Raw genomic sequence first — 24,455 nt, 5'->3', positions numbered from 1 at the left:
CTGAGGTGCCATGCCACATGTTTTTTCTTGGGGCAAACGGAAGGACAGTACATTAGAAAAGTTGGTCCAAAATCAAAAGTCACAGAGACTTTCTGTGGTCTGGTTCATTTGCCACATGAAAAAAATATCTTGGACCTCAACAGCTATTAGGATGTAGAAATAGGACAATTACTGCGAAGGAGGATATGTGAAACAAGTTTGTCCCTGAAGAGAGACTTCAACTGGACTGTGTCACTGGGACTTGTCTACATGAACACGTAGCTCATAGTGCTGACATATAAATCTCCCCTGAACAAGCCAATCTATTTTGCTTTGATACAAGAACAGATTAACATGTACTGTAAAACTTTTAATGCATGGCAATAGGAACCACATCAACACTTACAGCCTAGCAGGATAGCGAGGGGTGGGGTTACAACCCCGTTTACTGTAAAGTAAGTATTTGTGTAGATAAACTCCCTGCCCCCTAATACTTAGGAGTCAGTGTTGTGAGGTAATGGATTTCCAAGCACCAAGAAAATTGCTCAATTTGTCCCCAAAAGGAAAGGGAAGAAAAAGACAGACCTTATATTACTGGTATGTTTCTATCTTGCTGGCAGTTAAATGGACTGCTTCAATCCTGCTAACTGCTGTTTAGTCAATTACTAAGAAGCATATTATCATAAGTCACCTCCTCCTTTATGATGTGAGATGCTTTTTGGCAGAATATCTGGGTTGGTAGAAATGTTGCCATAGTTGTTGCTGTGGTCTATATTGCTTCATTCAGGGGTCTGCCATATAGATCCCTATTGAACTGTCTGTCAAGTGAGTCCTTAAGGCTATGTTAGACCTAATTTCCACTCTTATCTGTCAAAAAGACTGAGGACTTGCCCATTGAGGAATATGCAATGATCTCTTGCACTTCTGCAGAAATGCCCAGGTTCTGAGGCCAAATCAAATCTCTTCATACCATCGTGAAACAGTTTTTAGGAACAAGAGCCCTGAATGCATCCAGAAGTCTGCCCACTAGTTTACTCATGGAGTCCCTCTATATATACTCATATTTAAATAGACGGAGCTAGTGGTTAGATATGTACAACTATAAATTCAAGTAGGACTATATTTTCCTGCTAGTTTCATTAGTGTTTTTTCTTTTGGTACAGTGAGCAAATGACTTGGGAACCAGCATTTATGTGAGTTGTGATTACCAGGAAGCACAAGGTGAAATGTAAATAAAATTGCTCATAAGCCTAAACAGGGACCTAAAAACATTCATCAAACCTCTTCGCTATCAGTTCAAGAGTCTTGGCAAGTTTTTATTAGCGCCTCATTAACAGGCAGGATATTCTAGACACCAGCAAAATATCACAATTTGCTCTGCTTTTCTAATAAAAACAATAAGAGAGGTAGCTGAGGTAGTCTGATCTTACTAAAACAAAAAGAAAAACTGTGTAGCACTTTAAAAACTAACAAGATGGTTTAATAGGTGATGAGCTTTCATGGGCCAGACCCACTGGCCCATGAAAGCTCATCACCTATTAAACCATCTTGTTAGTCTTTAAAGTGCTACACAGTTTTCCTTTTGTTCTAATAAAAACAGGCATTTATCTCTGGATTATCACAATATTTAGTGCAATTTCCCTATACCTGTGTTCATAGAGTAGAGACTGAAATTGTAATGTTTCATACAATTGAAATTCCCTCCAAACCACTCGGCCCTAATAAGCTCGGTCACTATGGCTGGGTGTGGAGGCTAATATGTGCAGAGGTGCTTCAAAGCTGAAGCATCAATAAGCATATTTTACCAACAGTTTTTATGGGAGTAAGGCAAGTAATTTTTTTAATGTATCTTTTCCCTTCCCTTTTGGTAGTAAATCTACTGGGACATCAGTCTGTTTTTATTAGCAACTGCTGCCATTGCAGCCTCAAGTGGTGCCCCCTCCACACCAATGGAAGATAGAATCAGACACTATGAAAACTGGAAGGATCTTGAGAGGTCATCAAGTCCAGTCCCCTGCCCTTATGGCAGGACCAAGCACCATCTAGATCAGCAGTGGGCAATGATTTTTCAAGGAGGGGGGGGGGGGCACTTCATGAATTTCAGAAGTGGTCACGGGCAGCTCCAGAAGAGACGAGGCCAGAGACTTTGAGTGCTCCCCCAATCACAGACCCTGACTGGCCAGGGGTGGGGAAGTGTGTGAAGTCTTGTGCACAGCACCTAGAAAGAATAGCTGGCAGTTCCTTCTAAGTGCCGTGCACCCCGGCGGTGTGAGGAGATTTCCCGTGCTCCCTCCAGCCCTAACTGGCCTGCAGGTGGGGGAAGCATGCGAAGTCTCCTCCCGCCCCTGGAAAGGAGAAGAGACTTTGTCTCTCAATTAGCCTGGGGATGTGGGAGCGGCAGGGTGGCCTCGGGCCAGATCCAGCCCTCCGAGGCCCCTTTGCCCAACCCTGATCGATGTTGATCTAACCTGCTCTTAAATATCTCCAAAGATGGCGATTCCACAATCTCCCTGGGCAATTTATTGCAGTGTTTAACCATCCTGACAGTTGGGAAGTTTTTCCTAGTGTCCAATCTAAACGTCTCTTGCTACAATTTAAGCCCATCGCTTCTTGTCCTATCATCTGAGGTCAGAAGAGCAATTTCTCTCCCTCCTCCTTTTAACACCCTCTTCGGTTCTTGAAAACAGCTACCATGTCCAACATTCCCTCTAAGCTGTATGACAGCTTAGAGAAGATCCAAAGAAGAGCAACAAAAATGATTAAAGGTCTATGTCACGGGCTGACTCTCCAGCCTGGTGCCCCCAGCCGTCCGCCCTGTGAATTAGCTCTCTTCCCTCGCTGGACGCCTCTCTCTAGGTGGTGTCTCCCTGCATTTCTCCTTGGTCACAGCGTCCTCCTCCAGACACTGCCCTCCAGCAGTGCCCTCTCCGGTCTCTCTGCATCCCCTTCCAGGGGTGGGGTGGACTTGCTGCCCCACCAGGAAGCCTCCTGCTTCCCCAGCAGTTAGGTCCCTGCTACTCTCTGTCCAGAGCCACAGTCAGTTCTCCCACTCCCTCCAGGAGTCCTTCATTATACAGCACCCAGCTGGGCCCTAATTGCCAAGACCTGCCTCAGCTGGGGCTTTACTCTCAGCCCTTGCTCAGGGCTGGGGTTTGCCCTTAAAGGGCCAGTGCAGGGCAAGTGCCCTGTCCCAGTCTAGAAAACATAACCTATGAGGGAAGACTGAAAGCATTTGGCTTGTTTAGTTTGAAAATGAGAAGACTGAGAGGGGACATGATCAGTGTTCCCTCTAAGCTGCATGGCAGCACAGATTCACAGGTGATAAATCAGCCCTGCCTAGTCAGAGGCTCAGGGCTCCTGCATGGAGCTGACTGACTAGGCAGGGCTGATACAAATCCTGTGAATCTGTGCTGCCAAGCAGCTTAGAGGGAACACTGATCATGTCCCCTCTCAGTCTTCTCTTTTTCAAACTAAAAAAGCCAAATGCTTTCAGTATTCCCTCATCTAGACCTTTAATCATTGTTGTTTCTCTTCTCTGGACCTTCTCCAATTGCTCCACATCTTTCTTGAAATGTAGTGCCCAGACATGGACACAGTACTTCAGCTGTGGAAGAAGGGAAGAATGACTTCTTGTGTCTTGCTCACAACATTCCTGTTAATGCATCCCAGAACCACATTTGCTTTTCTTGCAACAGTGTCACACTGTTGGCTCATATTTAGCATCTGATCCACTATTTCCCTTAGATCCCTTTCAGCAGTATTCCTTCCTAGACAGTCACTTCCCATTCTGTGTGTGTGCAACTGGTTGTTCCCTCCTAAGTGGAGTACTTAGCATTTATCCATAATAAACTTCATCCTATCTCAGACCATTTCTTCAGTTTTCCTAGATCAGTGGTCATCAACTTCTCAGCCCAAGATCACCTTAAGATAATCTTGTAGATAAACAGTCTATTTTTTAATTTATGCTAGCTACATCTAAAATTATGTATATACAGTAATAAAATATGTTGAATTTATACTGCGCAAATCTTAAATCAAGTATTTATAATTATACATTTTGTTCTCTATTCACCAAGTCTCAGTGTGACACCTATAACAGAACATTAGCTGCCAGTGCCTTGAAGTCTGGGTTGTAGTTTGAGATTGCTAGTCATATATAGTCCGTCAGATGGGCATCTGGCACATAGATGTGATGCTTGGATTTGATTACCTTCATATGGGAGAATGTTGCCTCACAGAGGCATGTGGAGCCAAAATAAGCCTTCACTTTGAAAGCATATGATGACAGAAGCAGGTATTTTTCTCTGTTTACAAGTCTCCAAAAATCCCTGTCCTTTGCTCTGACTTTCAGTTCAATATCATTTCACATAGTAATTATCTCAATATCAACTCACTGCTTTGTGAATCTAACACCTGATGGAATTTGGTAGCCAACCTGCCAATGTCTTCTACTTGAAGGAATGGATTCAAGACAAAAATGACGATTTGTTTCATCACATTTAATTCCTGAAATCACCTCTGAATTCCTCTGCTAATTTCCTCAGATGTGCACAGAAGTTTTCTGGGTGGAACCATTTGTGTCTCTGATTTCTTCCAGTATTCTCTCCAGACTCCGGAAGTGATGCAGAATTTTATTCTTAAATTGGGAAAACCGCAGGCCCAGATTCAATTTCAACACATTCACAGCACTGACCATATGTGCTAAGTCTGTCCTTTCCCTGCAGTTCACATCTCAGCTTGTTCAGTTTTGATGTTGTGTGTGTTAGGAACCTGAAGTCTAGCAACCATGCACTGTCTGACAGCTCACTGCACACTCCATTCCTTGATTTAAGAAAAGTGTTGATTTCAGGCATCAGATGTAAAAATCTTTGCAGGACTTTCCCTCGACTTAACCACTTCACATTAGCATGGAGGATTATTCACCGTAGGCAGCATCGAGTTGGTCGAGTAAGGATTTAAAGAAGTGATGTTAAAAGGGTCATGCTCAAATCGAGGTTAAAATCTTAACTTTCATTACATGACAGAAGTCTATAACTTTACTTGCTAATACTTGCTGGTGGATTATAGTGTGATACATATCCTCACTTCTTGTTCTCTTTAAGAGGCAAAAGGGTGAGAAGACCCTCTTTAGCTGTCATATACTTAAAAATCACACACACAAAAACAATCAGCTGGGTTTTGTTGGTCATGTTGACAGATTCATCGAACAGCAGCGAGAAGCATTTGCAGTCCTTCAGGTCCTGCTGTAGTTGTTGACAGACGTCTTCAGACAAAGATCTCACTTGTCATGCTACTATGGAAGTACCAAATGACATGCTTGGAACTGCTGTCATTATTTCTTCTTTGTTTTTAAAATCTTTGAATAAAGAGTCAGAGGCCACAGTCATTGTTTCTTTAATTACTTTGCCATCTGTGAATGATTTCTTGTGTTTTGCCAGCATATGGCAAATGTGAAATGATGCTTCTGTGCAGGCCTTGCCTTTTGCTGCTAGTTTAAAAAATGACTGTTGAGCTTTCAAAATGGCCTTCAATTTGTTAATTTTCTTTGTACGAAGCATGCTGTTCAAGGGAAAATGGTCTTTGAATGTACTATGGATTGTTGTGTGGTATCACTTCAAATTATCCCTTTTACTTAGTGATAAACCGACGACATATAAGGCTTACACTCTTATCTTTCACATTTGCAAACAGAAATTAATTTTCCCATTCCATGTGGAAGTTGTACATTTTCGATTTCTTAGGTGTGCCAGGTTCGTCACTCATATTATCGCCAGCCAGGGATGTATAGCTAAAATAAAAAGTAAGATAGCACTTTCTACCAAATTTGGGGTATTTGTGTTTTGGTACAGTGTGGTGACAGTATTGTCAGGGTCAGACTGAAGACAGCTTTTTAAAGCTGATTGGATTTAAAATTTAAATTTTTCGTGATTTATTTGTGCATGGTAGTCAGTAAGGTCTGTTGGAGCTGGAACCCAGCAGGGACTGCTTCACCACACCCTGGCTCCAGCTGGAGCAAAGAGAGGCAGCCACCCACTGTCACGTGGCCCAGCCAGCTGGCCACAGCATTCATCTCACCGAGGCTCTCCCAGAAGAGACAGCCTCACTGCGCCGTGTTCCAGATGGGCTGGAGCAAAGAGAGGCAACAGAAACTTGACTCCAGCCCATCTACTTTGGGTCATCAGGTTCCAAAATTGACAATCTCCCCTGCAATCAATCAGAGAAGCACCGCCCTGAATGATTAATTGATTTTTCTCCACTAAGCTGATAAAATTAAATTGATGAAAAAGAACTCAGCAATCATAACTTCCAATTTCAGGGCCTGATCCAAAGCCTTTTAAGATGCAGATGTCGAAGACTGGCCACAAGAGCACTACAGAGTCTCACTAGCACTGTAGACAGGGCTAGTCAGGCCCTGGTTTCAGGACTTTGAAGGCGACTGGACAACCAGGCAAGGACCTTGCACGGTGCCGATTAACCACAGCGGGGCGCTCACCAGCAGGTGGACCCATTACACACTTCCTCAGACCACATTCATTTCTAAAAAGGCACGATGATCCAAGCAACCTGATAACAGAGAATTTGACCTTATTCTTAGACAGAAGATGCAGAAACACAGAGAGATTTAGAGACTGATAAGAGGCCCAGAAAATCAGAATAACCAGAATTGATACAGCCAAAGAATTCAGTCAAGTATAAGCTTGCTCCCTCTCTTTGTTAATACAGGCTGAACCTCTAAAATCTGGAACTCTCTGGTCTTGTAACATCGGTGGTCCTGCTGTACCAAGCCCTGTCAGGCCAGGTTCAGCAGCACAGCCTGGGCTGAGCTGGCAGTGGGGAGTGCAGCCCTAGCCGACGCTGGAGGCAGCAGGGCTAAAAAGCCAAGATCATAGACCTGGCTAGTGCAGTGGGGAGGCAGACCCAGCCGGAGCTGGAAGTGGGGAGTGCAGCCAGACCTGGAGGCAGTAGGGCCGTTCCCCGGGATTGGGCAGATGCCATGAAGGGCTGGAGACAGCTGGTCTGGTGACGGAGCTCAGCTGCAGCTGAAAGCAAAGCCTACAGGTGGGTGGGGAGCTCTGACCTTACCTGGTTGGTCAAACTACATAACTGGTGACCACTCAGGTCCCCAGGGTGTTGTACTCCTTGCGGATATAGGGAATGGAAATAGAAGATAAGCTTTATAGAAAGCGCTGATGCATATCATACAGGAAGATAACCTTCAGGAAATCTGGATCTCTCTTCACTTAAACTATGCAACAGGATACATATTGAGTGGTCCTTGAAGCCCCAGTCTATTTACCAATCACCCCACTTTCTTAGTAAAGACTATACTACCAACTGGTTTAGAGATTGCAATACTGCTCGAGACTCAGCCTATAAAAGAGTGCCTTTCCCTGATAACTTGAGGGCTGTTAGATAAATCTGAACTCACAGACTTTAAGGTCACAAGGGACCATTATGATCATCTAGTCTGACCCCCTGCAATCTAGTCTGACCCCCTGCAATCTAACTCTAATGCATCAATCCTAAAGTATCACTGCTGAGCAAAAGAGACAATGTGTTCCTTGTTTCCTCATATACAGTCATAGTATTGTTAGTCATAGTATTGTGAGTAAGCAAAGACTTCAGAACCATTCATACCAATTTACTCTACAAAATGTGTAATTTCCCTTTCTAGAAATTCCAATCGTCGTGCTTATAAATCCAAACACCTGGAATAGATCCAACAGTTAAAATGGCTATGTAATTAAGCAAATATGTACATACTGGACATAATGTGTACCTTTTTTGTCTCTGCAATTTAGTAGCACAACATATGGTAAAAGTGGCTTGCTTACTTCCTATTAGGAGAATCTGTTTTCAATAACTTTTAACTTTGCCAATTTTTAAATATTATTTTCCGTGTCAGATGTCTGCTCTCAAGCTAATTTATTTGGGAAGCTTCTTTTTATAAATTGAAAATAATTTTTGTTCCCTAAGACTATCTCTCAGCGGAAATTAATATGAAAATGCTCTCAATCTTGCAATGCAAGTTTCATTCATATCCCTCATATGAGATGTAAATAAGAGTGATAATATGTTTGCCGCAGCGAGTATTTCAGAAGTTTAAGTTTTACAGATTATCAGCAAGGCTTTACACTACCATTTCCAAAAGGAAAATGTAGGGAATTAACAGTATTGTCCCAGCATTCATTAAAAAGAAGCCCACAAATGCTAATTTTCATTTTGGTTATAGAAACTATATTAATAAAAAGGGAATTATAGTTTACAGAGTACAACTGAGAGCAAAACTTGTCAGAAATAGTTTACATAGTACAAATGAGAGGAAAGCTCTGTTAGTCAGCAATGGAATAATGATCAAGATGCAAGTGAATCATAATAGCCGCCTTCCCTTCAGTTTGGTGAAAATCTAGCATTTTGCATAGTGGTAAGCAGTTATGTGAAATTTGACAGCTTTAATGTATGTTCTTAGTAATTTATGAAAGTATATTTATTTTCCTTAGCACTTAAAAATGTATTGTTTGAAAATGGATTCCATTCCCAGGTGGTCTGCTCAGTTTAACTACTGAGGCACATTTTATCAATTGTCAGTGCTGTACACCAACTATAGATGAAGAGCAATCTATATTCTATTTCGATACGCTATCAGCAAAACTTTCCATTAATTTTTGATTGCAGACCATTAAGTCTTGAACTTATGTTAAAGAAAGGGTTACAGTACCTTATAATATATTCAATATAAAGAAGTTTCACGTCCCTGAGCATTTTAATATTTGTCAGAAATCCTGAATGGTACACAAAATTGCTGCATAGTGCGTGATATGAAAAATAAAAAGGTTTTTTTTTAAGCTGGTATGATTTTTTTAAACAAGTTTTTTTCTAAAAGGTATGCAGGCACATTTTTTGTACACAGAACATTTATTGAACCAATTCTATTTACATATAGTTTTTGTAACAAATTTAATTTCAGGACAGAAATGAACTGACAGCCTCTTAAAACTACTAGAGAAAAATATTGTTTATCTCTAGCACCCTTAACACTTTGGTTAATATTAGGCTATTTTTAACATGCTGGCATTCCTTTAAAGGAGGTGACCCTATATATGTATAAAATAAAAGGACTCAAAGCTTTGGCCTTTCTTTATATGCATCCACAGCACCACCTACAGACAAATTTTTTTAAAAAAATGCAAACTAAATAAATTTACCTATAGCAAATCTATAAATATCAGGTAACAATACCCTTTAAAAATCTTTAAGTGATTCAGCAGCTGAGCTATCAAAACTGATGACAGCCAGAATGACATACCTCAAGTCCAGAGACTGAAGATGTGAAGTGTCCCTGCTAAATGCCCTAAGATGAAATGTTTACAGTAGTGTTGTAACCACACTGCTCCCAGGATATGAGACATATAAGGTGGGTGAGGTAGTATCTTTTATTGGACCAACTTCTATTGATGGCACAGACAAGCTTTCAAGAGACAAAGAGCTTGTCTTCAGGGCTGGAAAAAGTAATCAGAGTGTTACACATAAATACAAGGTGGGTCAGATTTGCTAAACATATGGGATAAAATGTTTCAAGAGACCAGTTAGAGTGAAATAATTGTTTGGTGATTTCTTGTATGGGTTCTACTGTGGGACAGTATGTGACAAACTCAATTTGTCTGACTGGTGGTTTGCGTTTTTTCCATATTGAAGCCATCTCTGTTGAGGTATTTGGATGACTAGTTCTATTATGTGATCAGCTGGTCTGGTGGAGTATCCTTGTTTGGTGAAAGCAATTTTAAGTGTGTCACAGTGTGTATCCTGGACTTTTTCCTCACAGCATATGCTGTGGTAAGTGACTGCCTGGCTGCAAAAAAAACAGATTTTGGGGGGTCTGTGGAATGGTGCCTGGATATAGGGAAGTAAGCATGGTGATGCTTGGGTGTCTTGGATATAGCTGTCTAGACTTTAAACATACACACTCACACTCTCTCTCTCTCATATCTCTGAGCCACAAAGCAATTCCTCACAAAGCAATTCCTCCACAGTGGATCTCCTTAGTCCTCACCCTCAAACAAAACCTGCCAAAAACCATCCAAAGATGAGTCTGGGGACTTAAATTCATAACTTTGCTAGAGACCAAATTCAGAGGCTTAGAGACACTTGTTTTATGGCTCATTATACCAATTTATATACCACAAATTCTATTCCGCCCTCCACCATGACTGCACAGGTGTTAACTGCCCACTGTCCTTTAACTTGTTTCCAACTAGGTGTCAACCACTAGTCATGCTTAATACTTTGTCCTACCTTGGATTTATCTGCAACACACAGATTATTTTTTGCAGATTTGAAGAACCACCTGGTGTAGCTTGGAAGCTTGTCTCTTCCAACAATAGAAACTATTCCCATGAAAGATGCTACCTCACCCACCTTGACTGTAGACAATAGGATTGTATACTACTTACTAAACTAAGATTACACTTGAAACTTTTAATTGCATAACAGATTACACTGTAAACTAACATTCAAACTGAGCAAAATACACTTAATGAAAGCTTTTCTAACACATGATTAACTAAGGAAATAAAAACAAACATACTTCAAGTTGCAGTTCTGTGTACTTTCTTCTTAGTTCAGCCACTTCTTCCCCAGCCTGCATTTTCTTGTACAAATCAAGCTCAGTATCCAGTAATTCTTTCTGCATCTGAGAAATTGCCACGGTGAAGTTATTAGTTTATACATCTTTTACTCCTGAATGGGGAAAATACTCCTCTGATAATTACTAGGGTTTTGATGGCCCAGAACAACACAGTTAATAGTGGGAAGTCAAAACTGGCTATTTTAAAAATAAACAGAGCCTTCAAATGAATTAAACAACACAATGTATCAGAAAATGTACACTCTCTCTCTCTAGCTCTAGCTGGAGAACAGAAATCTAAACCAAGCACTGAAGAAAGGGGTTCAGAAATTATATGACGGGCTTTTCATTTTTGCTTATTACATTATACAAGTGCTGTAACTTAGCACAATTTTTGCTACTATGTTGGGTATTGTGAGCAGCCTCCGAAGAAGAATGCATGAAGTTAGAAGATTAAGAAGAGCAGATCATGACTGCGAGGTAAAATTCTGTGTTTAATAATGGGAAGTCTTAAAAAACTTGGTGTTATTGCCTCCAGTTCTGATTTAATAGATAATAGAATTGGGTGTGTCTTCTTTTAAAGCAGGAGTTATCCCAATAGTGGGTTGCAACTTGTGGGGATGACCTTTCCCCCAAAATCTAAAAAGTTCTGTAAAACATAAGTCAATAGATTTTAAATGACAAATGAATACACTATACACCTCTAATGCCAACCTCCTTTAATACCAAAGTATTTTTGTAATGCAAGAACCCCAAATGGTACGTCACTGCAAATTAAGACAGGACAAAAGTATCAGCACTAGATTACTTGTACTTCTGATAATGAAACAGTCAGTCTCTTTGTGTATGTGGCTTTACCTTCCAGAACATAGTACAGCTGAGGTCAGCCACGGCTTGTGAGCTGCATGAGGGGAAAGTGAGGCTCGCGAAGCCACCCTTGTGCCCCTAAAAATGGCCCCCAGCTCCCTGTGCTCATCGGGGGTCTTCAAGATGGCGACGGTCAGTGGGAGCCTGATGTGGCCAAAAAGCCTTGAACTGCGTTTCTAAAAGGGGCAGTCCTTGTTGTTGCTTGAGCAAACGTGGTTGGGGACTCTCTTTTGTTCAGCCCCCGCCCCCGGCTCTTTGCGCTATATGCACAACTATTTTGACTCTTTGCCTGTAACAGGTTGGCCACCCCGACATAGTACATGAACCATTAAAAAATTATATATGCATCTATTTCAAGTACCTATTCACACAAATCTTGACAAAATGTGTCATTGGACTGAAAATCATACATGTTGGCTGTAATTTTTGAGGCTTAGGAGCACATATGAGTTTCATATGATCATGTACCATTTGTCAATATTTATTGGAGTCTGGGTCTGATTAATGAGTGATTTTGAAGCATGGATTGGTTTGTGAAGAAATCCAGGTCTAGAAATTCCAAATCATGCCTCAAGGAAAAAATAAAATGCACAATAAAAAAAATAGTTTCCAAAGTTATAGGTCATTAGGGGGCTGCGCCCCCTGCTTGCTACACTCGCCAACCCCCCCATCTACCCCTGCTACAGCCAGATTGTGGCCTTCCCTCCTATCTGTGCTGTAGCAGGAGAGGGGCTGCCACCAGCCCTTCCTGCACCTAGATGGGGGCTGGTCTGCAAGGCCTGCCCCAGGACTGGGGCCAGAGACAGGATGCTGAGTCGAGATGGGGATTAGGTCCCAACTGGGCAGGGTGAGAGGTAGGGGGTACAGTGAGAGACAGGGGGCACAAAGAGGGAGGGTGCATGAGCAAGCTGGGGGCAGGGTGTCTGGCCAGGGGTGTGCAGCAGGGGAGAAGATGTGTGAGGTGCTGGAGGTGCAGGGTTTGAACATGAGTGTTGGGGGGAGGGGGCACTTCTTTTCATGTAGTGTGCCACTCCCAGGCACCAGAGGCATGCCACACTGCTCCAATGGGGAAGCCACCTCTGGCCCCACTTCCACTTCTGGGTCCGGGGCCCCAAAGCTCCGCGACCCAGTAGGGAGCCACCACCACTGCCTGATGCTCCAGCCTTCCCCGACACCCTGCCCCCCGCCCCACAAGTTTAGAAAACCAGTGCCAGCTTCTGGGGGTGGAGGGGAGGGAGAGGAGAAAGCCTGGAGGCTCCACACTGGATCCAACTTGCTGGCCTGCTAATCTTGGTGGGGGGGAGAGGCTGGATCACCAGGCAGTAGCCTGAGCTCCTGGCCCACGGCAGTAGGCAGTTCCCCAGAAGTAGAAGCAGGGCCAAAGGCAGCTGGATGGGAAGTGGGGGATAGGGGAGCAACAGAGCTCACTGAGCGCCCTGCAGCCATCCCCCAACATGGCCAGTGTTTCCCCTTCTGACTCTGCCAAGGCTGGGAGGGCAGTGCAATGCAGAGTGACATGATAATGTCACTATCGTCCCGCAGGAAAATTCTTGTCAGAGAGAGAGATGAGACAATTACCAAATTGAAAAACGGTGCTTTTGATAAATATTGTTTTGCAGGCATGTCAGTGATATGGCTGTGAATGTCACAAAAACAACTGTTTTCAAAACTCATGAAAAATGATTATTTAGCAATTCAAACTCCTGAGATAAAGACTCAGTTGCTTCATAACTACTGGAAGTTTCTGAGTGTATTGCTGATGCTTCTATTGAAGACTGTTTTGTAAAGCTGTGAAAGGTCCCTCCAACATCTCAGGAGACAAAGATTTCTACATTTAGCGGGAGCAGTGTAATGTAATCTGCAGAGACTTCATACCAAGGCAAGGGCAAATACAATTCACGGACTGGTCACATATATCCAATGAACTGAATCTAATGTCTTCTGCTTCCAGGACTTCATACATTTCCAAGCTTTAACTACTAACAAACTGCCTTAAAACCTGTGGCTAATACCTTCATGAAATTCTCTAAGCACCTAATGCTACATACTGAATGCTGTTTTTTCCTGCAGTTGCCCAGATGCCATGGGTTTCTTTTATTACCTTGTTCATAATGCAGCACTTTGACAAGGCAGACTGCTAACCTTTAAATTTAAAGTGGAAATGGAGTGCAGTTTTTTCTTCAAGATGGAGTCTCTCTCCTTTCTGATATTGTCAATACTTCTCTTGTTTGACAAAGCTTAACCTGTCTTGCAGACTTCTTTGGGCACCTAGCGAAGTGAACTATTCTCGTCTGGCTTGAAATAAAAAATGTTCTGTCCATGCAAAACAGATTAAAATCATTCAGCAAAATACTTGGAAATAAGTCTTCTTGAAGTGCTTCATCCTGTTTCAGTCTTCAAGGAAAATGAGGCGCTCTAACAAAAACTTATAATTCAGTATTCAATCTTAATTCAGACCTGCTTGTAGAGCTATCTTGTTAATTACTCACAATGAAAGACAAATTAATAATTCTCCTGTAAAAGGACCCTACATTTGACATTTTCTAACCCGGAATTCAGCAGATTTTGTCTATTTTTAGAGTTTTAGTCAGATTGCTTTTCAGCTTTGGTTTAAAAAAAATCCCCAAAAGCGATGCCATCAACTACGTAGCAAAATTATTTAAGACTATTTCTGCAATTCAACTTCATGGAACATCTTTCGTCAGCAATACAATTCAATTTAACAAATATTTTTGTAATTTATCTCCATAACTGAGATCACTTTTCAAAACCTCAGTTATTTCTGGTATGAAAAAGTTCACCCTACTTGTTAGGGAAGGAGATTTTGGGGGAGGGAGGCATAAAACATTTCTTGGTCACCAACTTGGTCACCAATTCCAAAAAGACTAGGAGGCACTACTGCCACCAAATGAATCCTTTTCCTAATAGAGTAGTTTCAGGGGTTTAGTAAAAAGAACTCAGGGTGATAACTAACATTTGTTTCAGGAGCAGTCACACTGAAGCATAAATCCAATTGCCAGAATCAATTATTATTTCAGAGATTAAAGTCTGTCATCATCCCTAAAGAAAAAAAGTGCTGTGTCATAAAATTGTACTAGCATAAGAAAGGGATCAAGTTATAGGATGATGTGCATTTTTCACTTAACACATAAGTTTGCGTGCTAGTATCATTTATTGTATAGATACTACTTTTCATGCTCATATCTATCTGTTAAGTAATAAGTATTTGTATTTTTTTCAAATATGATTGCAAATTTAAAACTGATAATCCTTCAAGATACTTCATGTCAGACTGGATTCTTGAAAAATCATGAAGTCTTTGAAATAACATCCAAAACTAAAACTGTAGACAAGAGAATCACATTCTTCAGGACTGAATTTCTGAACTTAAACTGAAACAGATATAGATTGGCTGTTACCTTACAGAAAAGTACCTAGTAAACTCAGCACAACTAATGAGTTTTTTTCTGTATGCATCTGTATCTGATAATAGGGTAGAACAGAAAATGTGTGATTTACTTCTTTAGACTGACTTGTTTAGAAGATTGTTTTAATTGCTTAACACAGTTAATTTCTAGGAATTCGAAAATTATTCAGTTACTCTAAACAACAGGAACTGAAGATTGTCCTAGAAATAAAGTATTATAAGTGTCTCAAAAAAGATGATGTCAGAAAGCAAAGGTTTACAGGCCAAATCTAACTCTGGGAACAACCAAAATGAGTGATTAGCCTTCTATAGCAACAACAACAACAAAAGAAACCACCGAAAGAAATTTCTCTCCCAGATAAAATCTCATTATGATCAGTGACTAAGAATAAATACAATGACACTGTCTCCAACCTAAAAAGTATGGCATATGGGAGATATTCACAGTGAGAGATCTATAAATACCTATGAAGTATGTAATACTATGATAGCCCACCCAAATGACAATTTAGTTAGTTATAATATTGTATAATTCAATCAAGACGTGGAGACACAAACTTAAGTCTAGTCAATTTCACGAAGTAGTAATTTGTTTCTTGTTCTAAATCAACTCCTACAGTGAAAAATTCCTTTTATTTAAAAAAATTCATTTCCCCTGTTACTGTGTGAAAGACCCACAATAAAAAGGAGAACATGACTGACTATTCAATGGAAGCAGTGAAACTGACTAACAAAGTGCTGTCAAAGATAAGAGAAAGGAAAAAAAGTGGGAAAACATTTTTCTTCTGATATATTTCAGATGTACTAAATTTAGGTATACAAATAACAATAGTAAAAAAACATTTTCAGACAGCTAGCTGGATTATAAATTGACAGCATCCCTTTAAAGTACAGGGAACAAATAGAATAATCTTACTGAATGGTAAACTCAACAGAAACTAAGAGCATAAATCGAGAAAACCTCAGGTTTTGAGCGCAATTACATCAGCAGAATACAATTATATAACTTATAAAAAACAGAAATTGAGTACCTGAGCCTTAGTTTTCATGCTTTTCAGAGGAGGAGCTCCAGATGGGACGCCTTTTAATTCATCTTTTAACTTCGTAATGCTATTAGTCAAAGTCTCCAGTGTTTTCATTATTTCTGCTTTGTCTTCGGCCTTCATCATGGCTTTATTCTTCTCCAACTTTGAAATAAGAATCTGTCCAATTTAAATCAGTTTTATTATAATTTGGAGGGTTAATAATGTATTTTGTATTCTATATGCAATTGTGGGTTTTTCTGAATGTGCTCATTAAAATGACACACCAGAGAACAGATTAGGCTTTCAAAATCAACATGATTATTGATATAGTTTACATTCAAGTAAATGGGTATATTTAGCTATTACTTTTTGAAATGATTAATGAGGATCTTATTAAAAGGGAATTCAAATTCTGCAAAAGAGAGATCAACATGCAACTTTTTCAGTTCTACCCTATCTAAATGTTGACTTGTCCTTTTACCTTCTCCCTCTGATGGTTCTACGCATCCTTTCTTGTACTCATCTCAACAGCTCTTAGGGGAAGGAACTGTCTGTGGCCATGCCATTAATACAAAAAAAGGTATTTTCCTAATTAGAATGATCTAATTCAAGTAAAAATCCTAGTTAAGACAAGACAGTTTGCAGCAGAGATGTAAAATCCTATCTAAATGGTTAACCGGTTAAACATAACTAATTAAAAGGGGACAAGCAGGATGGAGCAGCCCCTCTGTACACGCAAAGCCTGCTCCAGCTGGCTGATGGGCACGGAGCTGTTCTATCCCCTACCAGTTCATCAGAACCAGTAAACCTGTCCTGTTAAGAGTGAGGCTTACTCGTTAACCATTCACTTCCCTAGTTTGTAGTCTGCAAATGAGACAGTAGGCCAAGTTAAAGACTATGGGGAAAACTAACTCAACCTGACTATTCATGTACAAACTATTTGGATTATTACCACAATTTTAACTGGAGTCACCCAACTCGTTAAAAAACACTGTTTTTTCAAACAGAAGACAAGGGTCAAGTCTGTTTCTACTTAGTGCTATACACATTATTAGTGAATATTTGAGTTTAATAACCTATTACCACAGTTTTCCTATAGGTCAAGGTTCTATCTACATTCAACTTTTCAGTTTCAATTTTAACCTCAAGAGCTCATATTTGTTAGCACTGATTCACTGTTTGACAACAACTATTTTAGATAAAACTAAGTTTAATTATGATCACTAATGTTTGATCTGCAATCAATTTAGCTCATAACATTTAATTTTAGATCCCTGGTTTACAAATCAGACTCCCCAATAGCAATGGAAAATGATTATGTGGGGAAGCAGAATGATGTAGAGGATACAAATTCCAAGTTCCTAGGGCTCAGCAAAGGTAACTATACTCAGGTTTTCATTTCAAAGTATTCCAAGCCAGATGTTGGCTGAATTTATGTTTCCTATGAATGTATTTAGGGGTATTTGATGGGTTCTGTAAGAAAGTAGACTGCTCTGCATAGGTTTCCAGGGATACTTGATATCCTTGCATGTCATTATCAACTGTGAAGTAAAGGACACAGCAATCAGGTTAATCTGTAAACAATTTTTTTTCCCCCTCAAGTACAAATCTTGGAGCCACTGTCCTAAAATTTCCCTAGATAAAATTAAGAAGCACATGAAATGCTCCTTCTTGAAGAAAACATCATTAGAAAAATGCAACAAAGTGCTGAGGAGCAGTGCCAGAGCACGTGAGTGCCAACATCAGGGGTGGGCAATACTTTATTGCCAGGGGCCACTTCAAAAATTTTTTGAAGTGGCCCCGGGCCACACTGGAAGGGGTGGGGCCAGGGTGCTTCTGCCTCACCTCCCCTCTGCTCCCCTCCAACAGACCATGATTGGTCTGGGGGTGGGGGAGACCCTTTGCCCTTCCTTCCTTCTAAGCACCCATACTGGAAGTGGGAGGAAATGTCTTGTGATCCTCTTGTCCCCAGGCCAATCAGGGCTTGGGGGCAGAGGAGCACGCAAAACCTCCTACTGCTCTGCCAGGAGCACACAGTGCTTCAAAGTACCGCATGCTCCTGTCAGGGCAGAGGAAACTTCGTGTGCTTCCTCCCTGCCCCGGACTCTAATTGGCCCGTGGGCAGGAGAGTGGGCAGGATCCGGCCCATGGAGGCCCTTTTGCCCTCATCTGGCCAACAAGAAGCAGCATCAACAAAAACTGGCCAAGGCACTAAGAAATATAGATGCACCATCAAGAAGAACAGCATGTTGAATACAGTACTCCAAGATACTTAACAATCAGAACAAAATGCCGAACAATTCTGTAGACAAACACAGAGCTGACAGACTCAGAACATGAATAACAAGTAACCAGAGCATGAATAAAAGTACTACAGCATTTCTTCCTCTCTCTTTATGCAGCTGACTACAAGAAAGGACACCAAGAAAGAGATACCTATAGAACAAGGCTGGCAAGATGGTCAGAAGTAGCAACAGCTGGAAATCTGTGTGTGGCTCCTTTGCTGACCACCATCAAGAAAGACCTGGTTGGAAAGTTCTAGGGACTTCATGATAGGGAAAATGTAGGAAACTCAAACATTGGCCCCCACTAACAAAAAATTTAAAGATAATCAAATCCGACACCGTCTAATGATGAAAGCATGAGAACCAGACACCAGAACACAGTGAGACACTGACCTTTTTTGCATTCAGATTTATGGATGAAAAGCACTATGTAAGAGCTAGTATTATTGTATTTTTATATTCCAATAATTGCAATTCATGATTATGATAAAATCATAAGAATAGTTGGAGTTTCTAACTCAGACTGTCAACTGTTACTTTTATTATCTCTGCAGAAAGCTTCAATCATAGAGCATCTAAATACTTCACCTTTTGAGTTTCAATGTGTTTTTCTAAGATCTCCTGCTTCTTCTTTCTCACATCTTGCTGAAGTCTTAGTGCTTCCTAGGAACATAAAATAAAATTACCAAAAGTTCATAAGATTTGGAATCAAGAATTCTTCAAGAAAATATCAGGTCACTGAATAAACTAAAATAATAAGTTTGTCTACTGTACTAAGTGATTACAAAAAGAAAAATTCTGACAAAATAAATTCTAGTAATAGAAATAAGCTCACCTAATGTACTAAACGAGGGATATCAAAGCTATCCTTAGGGACACAGTATATCAAACATCAGGGTTAGTGATGGATCGGATAACCAGACTTAGTTAAACAGTTGCCAAGAAAGCTTCAAATTTTGTTATCACTTACTTAGGACTAGGGTAATCATGTTACGGATCACTACCACGGTGTGAAAAGCAGAATATCATATTACAACATCAGAAGAGGAATTTTGGTATATTTTATAGTGCAACCACGAGTGTATTGCAAGAGTTCAGACATGTAAGGGAACTATCCTAGATGCAACCATATGCTGAGTCCTACAGTAAATTAGACAGATTTCATAGTACAGACTCAGGCCAGAAACTCCAAAGTTGATAGGACTTTAAAAAAAAAAAAACTTTTAATAACATCACCAAAAGCTCGTTACCTGGAAAGTAACCTTATTACTGATTAACATAACTTATAAGGAACATAACTCAAAGTTTTAAAAGTGGATTCTTACCATATATTTAGGGTCCAACCAAATTCATAGTCCATTATGGCCAATTTAATGGCCACGGGATTTAAAAACTGGTCAATGCCATGTATTCAGCTGTTTAAACCTGAAATTTCAGTGTTGTAACCATGGGATCCCAACCCAAAAGGAAATCAGGGAATCACAAACCAGTTGTAAAGGGGGGGGGCATCGGGATTGTCACCATCACTTCTATGATGCCTTCAGAATTGGATTCTGAACGAAGCAAACACAGGAAGTTCCAGAAGGTAGAGTGAGTGTGTGGGTCTGATTCCCCCTCCTGCTGACAGGGCAGTTTGCAAGGGAGGGACAGCTGCTATCTCCCAGTGAGAGGTAAGAAGCCCCCTTTGATGGGGCCCTCCCAGCAGCACAGGCAAGGTAAGATCCAAACCAACAAGTCTCTTCCAGCTGCAGGAACTTCAGGCTTCCACCAGTTTCAGACAGTGTCCTGCTGCAAGGGGAGGCACCCAGAAGTACGTTTGGTCTGGTCTTCCTCCCCCACTCCCCCTTCTACCACTAGAGCAGTTTGCAGGTCAGATACAGGTCCTGTCCCTTCCCTGCCCAGTCAAAGGTAGGAAGCCCCCTTTGACAGGGCATTCCTAAAAAGACAACATCAGATTTCATGAGGAAGGGCTTACTGCATGGTCCTATTCTGACATGAAATTGGTAGGACCTACATATTTTTATGAATACAGAGGTATAAAAAGGAATATTTGTCCACTTCAGAATTATATTACTATATCTGTAAAATACTAAAATATCTGTACTTGGAGGAGGCAGCAGGGGAAATGCCAGAGCTGTTATTTAGCTTCTGTTGCAGCTTGAAAGAAATCAATCACTTCCTGCTCTCAAAAAAACAGAATGGGAGCAGAAGCTCATGTTTCAGCACATTTTCAAGAAAAGCTAAGGAATTTTATACAAATATACTTCATGAGGGTGAAGGAACAAAAATCTACCCTGCACTTCTGAATCAGCATTTCCAAGTCAGCCAATAGCTGGACTCACGCTGCAAAGTGAATTACCTTATACAGAATGCAAATGTGGCAACAGTTATCAAATACTAATATTAGTGTTGTCTCTTTTTCATCCAGAACACCCACCTGACTTCTGACTGTTCAGAATATCAAAATTGCTTTACAGTGTATGATCATGTTCTCCAGAGGCTGCAGTCCATAAAGGATTATAAACATAGGAGAATGAGGAGAGGGGAAGGGGAGACAGAAAAGGCAGATGGGGAAAACTAAAAGGAAGACAGGAAGAGGAGAGTGTAGGTACATTTGACATCAGTCCCAACAAGCCATCGATTTCTCACGGGTATTGTATTATAATAAATATACATCTCTTCAGATAGCAAAGAGCAGCAGAAAAAGTGTACCAGCAACAGGGCAAAACTTGTTTGTCTTTAAGACTTAATGAGTAAGTCACTATGAAATATGGATGTTCAGGCCTTCTGAAAAATCAGATTAGGTCTGTATAATGTTAGCACTCCAATATCAAAGGCAACTTGAAAATCTGACCTGATTTTCAGGTGGCATGCAGTTGCAAAGGCACAGATCTCTATAGCTAGTGTCTATTATTTACACTCTCTATACACAAGTTATGTCATCCTCATTGCTTTTTATGAGCCTACATTCCATGGATTCAACTTAGTTGTTATGAACTCGACACATTTAATTCTATATTTAGTTGACGTAAATTAGAAAAGTTAACTACATGAGCATAAAGCATTTTTCAAACCTAATGTTATCTGAGATAGTCTGTCCCATTCAGAAATTAGCATGCTTTTTTGCTTTTATTTTTCATGATCTCAAAATAAAATTATGAGAACTTCAAAAGGCAGTCTGAATTAAAGTAAAAAGATGGACAGTTTTCAATCGAGGTGAATATACTTGCTCAATTTAAAAAAAACAGAGGTCAGTTTCTAAAAGGTATGGAAGGCTTGGAAGATAACGTTAGGGTTGTTTTGTTCAAGAATTTGTGTCTTGAACTTGAGATCCTATTTTCATGAACACTGCTTCAGGTTTTGAATTCCTATAGGATCTTATATTCCTAGAAAACATACTAAAAAAGTCAACAGTGGGAACAAATGCTAAAATATTTCCTAGTCCTTCCAACAACTACATTGTTATTAGTGAAGGTCATTTGATTAACTTGTTCCATTTATGCTGTCCTCAAGAAATACGTAGACATTATTTCTACCAAACAGAGAACTCCTAAATGTACTTTACCCCATTTTATGAAGAAGCATATTTACTTTACCTGTTTTTTCTTCTGTGCTTCATTAGAATCTAGCATGGAAGTGGAAACAACAGGCAAAGATTTCTGTGCTGCTTTCAAAGCAGCAGGATTATATACAGTTTTTGTCAAGCCAGTAGAAGTGGACAACACCTACAGGAGGAAATCATTCTATTATCCCCAGTTGTTGATATTTTTTCTGAAGAGTTTTTCAAAATGTACTGGCTTTTCTACAATACAGATATCTTCTGCCTCCTCTAATTATAATTCATTACCATATCAAAATTTGAAGTAACAAACATGTTCGGAGTAGCTTGGAGCTAAATGATTAACAAAAACATCAACCATCTACTTTAGCCTGTTAAGCTACCTTGGAATTGTCACTTTCAAAATTAAACGAATATCACAAAAATGCAGGTATGACCTTACTTGACTCATCAGCAGGCCATTTATATAATAGGCATTTATATAACTTCAGTATAATTTAGGGTAGTAAAAATTAAAATCTGCATGCTGATTGCTGGCAAGTCCACTGGTCAGCCATGTATTCCACTACACTCTTAATACCAAGAGAAAAAAGCAGCAAAAGAAACAGCAGAAAGGAAGGAATGACAAGGTCAGCTGTAAATTAAAGAGGGATTAACAACTGAAATGTATCACAAAAAGATCTGGATAACTTTATGTTACTATTAACCCTAATCCTTCCACTGGGTAAGGTTTTCGAGAATGGAAGCGTTGAGAGTAGAAAAAAAAAATCAGTGTTATTACCAATGCCAATTGTAAAAGAGGTGCCTTCAAAGGGCATTTACAGATGACCTAAAATCATGTTTTAAAAAGTAACAAAATTTCACACTCTTCTGAACTACATTTCTAAAAATATCTTCAGGACAGTCTGCATCACAAACAGGTAGGGACCCAATGAAAGAAAAAAAACGCTGGTATGTGCCGTAAATCCAGTCTTATCCCCTGAACTTTCTGGCTACATAGAAACAAAGCTTAATCAGCAGCAATAAAGAGACCAGCCCCATTCCTCAAATATTATTTTAAAATATATTTGCAGTTTAAGTTCAACCAAGTAATGGGCCAAGAATTTAGGCTCTAGATTTTGAAAGCCTTTCTGTTCACACAAACTTTTGGTGGTGGAAAGAATATATCCCAATTTCTCAAATTCAAAATGAGCAGTAGTAGAACATGCCCCACTACATTTTATTCCTATTGCAATTTAACCATTCATTAAGCCAAGTACACTGTATACTCTCTCAGACTATTTTTGGCAGTTGTTATAAAATCTAACAAACAAAATTAAGGGCAAAGTTCACACAAAATTAATTTTGTATCAAGGATACAGCTGATAAACCATTTTGAACAGAAGGAATAATCAGGCATGTATTTTCTTACCTTCTCTGTAGCTGAAGTAGGCGATTTTGACACAAAACCCAGTCTATCCTTCACAGATAATTTAGTCACATTCTAAGAAGAAGAAAAAAATTGTTCTTTTTCAACTCTATGTAATCATATTTATGTAAGTCTATAAATAAGTACTCAAGTTTTAACTGTACAATGTTGAATAAAGATTATAACAGATGGGTTCACCCAAGATTTTTTAAGATCTAAAAATTATCAGATTTTAAGTGTAACGATTCAGGTAAAATGGTATTCTATGTTTGACTATAATAGTTGGTCTGGTAAGATAACTTAAGCACTGATTCCAAAACTGGAAGAATGGACATACTGGGTCAGACCAAAGGCCCATTTAGCCCAGTACCCTGTCTTCCGACAGTGGCCAAATACACTCTTTGGCCCGTGGATGCTGCAACTGGATATATCTATAGGCATTTATAAGTAAATCACAATTTAAAAGGAAACCCTGCTCCAGTTGGCACATTATAAGCTGCAGTTTGCAGTCATCAATTGCAAAGAGCCAATTTCAGGACTTGTTCATTTTGTGAATTCTAAACTAAGGTTTTCTTCTTCTTTTGGAGCATCCAGAGAAAAAGTATTGTTCATGTCAGATGGTGAAAATGTCTACTTCTGGACATGGATCCCAGACCTGAAGAGTATTTAAAGGCAGAGATTCATCTTTAAAACCTCCAGGACTTACATTTTGCGTTATGATGCTTGCCTCCTTGTATTAAAGAGTTATATACATTTATTGGAAACCAAACCCACAAGTTGATGATGTGCTTGTAATGCTGCTGGTGAGCTGGCAGAGATATTGACTGCCAAAAGCCTGAAGCATCTATTAGATCTGTTGATTTGTAGCAGGTGAAGATTTCAGTTTCTTCTACAGAGAAGTTAAGTACTATATTAACTAGGTTCTGATCTATCACAAGCATGTGTTAATGATGGAATCCCCTGAAACAGTTCTCCAAACAGTCTAACTGTGAAGGCAAATAGGACAAAACCCATCACAGGATAGTGCCTCAGACCATTTTCATAACTGATACAGTTGAACAACCAGTGTTTCCTATAAGCCGGGTTGGGGAATAATTTTAGAAGGGGGGACCACACCACAAATTTTTCAAGTGGCCCTGGGCCATCCCAAAAGGGACAGGGCCTTGAGACAAAGGGGCAGGGCCAGGACATTTCCATACTCCCCACCCACAGACACTGATTGGCCTGGGAGTGGGGCAGTGCATCAAGTCTTTGCCCCTGCTCCCCGACCTGAGAGAACCG

At 40.1% G+C, this 24,455-nt stretch overlaps 1 protein-coding gene across 4 annotated transcripts in view; it reads right to left on the bottom strand.

The window, feature by feature from the left end:
• The window catches only part of RBM26 (RNA binding motif protein 26), a 101,695-nt gene that overhangs the window by 26,798 nt on the left and 50,442 nt on the right, over positions 1 to 24,455 (bottom strand). Inside the window, exons 14-19 of one of the 4 annotated variants that reach the window (XR_012900594.1) lie at positions 23,178 to 23,249; positions 21,804 to 21,932; positions 18,796 to 18,870; positions 15,929 to 16,099; positions 10,565 to 10,669; positions 9,287 to 9,479 (exon numbers count right to left, since the gene is read on the bottom strand). Coding sequence is in view for 3 of the 4 variants with exons in the window: in XM_075918835.1 (XP_075774950.1) it covers positions 10,565 to 10,669; positions 15,929 to 16,099; positions 18,796 to 18,870; positions 21,804 to 21,932; positions 23,178 to 23,249 (552 nt within the window). In the remaining variant the exon portion in view is untranslated. The remainder of the gene's footprint in view (positions 1 to 9,286; positions 9,480 to 10,564; positions 10,670 to 15,928; positions 16,100 to 18,795; positions 18,871 to 21,803; positions 21,933 to 23,177; positions 23,250 to 24,455) is intronic. The other 3 variants (XM_075918835.1, XM_075918836.1, XM_075918837.1) reach the window with 3 other exon arrangements.

The sequence above is a fragment of the Pelodiscus sinensis genome, chromosome 1 (genome assembly GCF_049634645.1).
Source record: "Pelodiscus sinensis isolate JC-2024 chromosome 1, ASM4963464v1, whole genome shotgun sequence".
Classification (NCBI taxonomy): domain Eukaryota; kingdom Metazoa; phylum Chordata; order Testudines; family Trionychidae; genus Pelodiscus; species Pelodiscus sinensis.
This window is presented reverse-complemented; position numbering and strand designations above follow the sequence as displayed.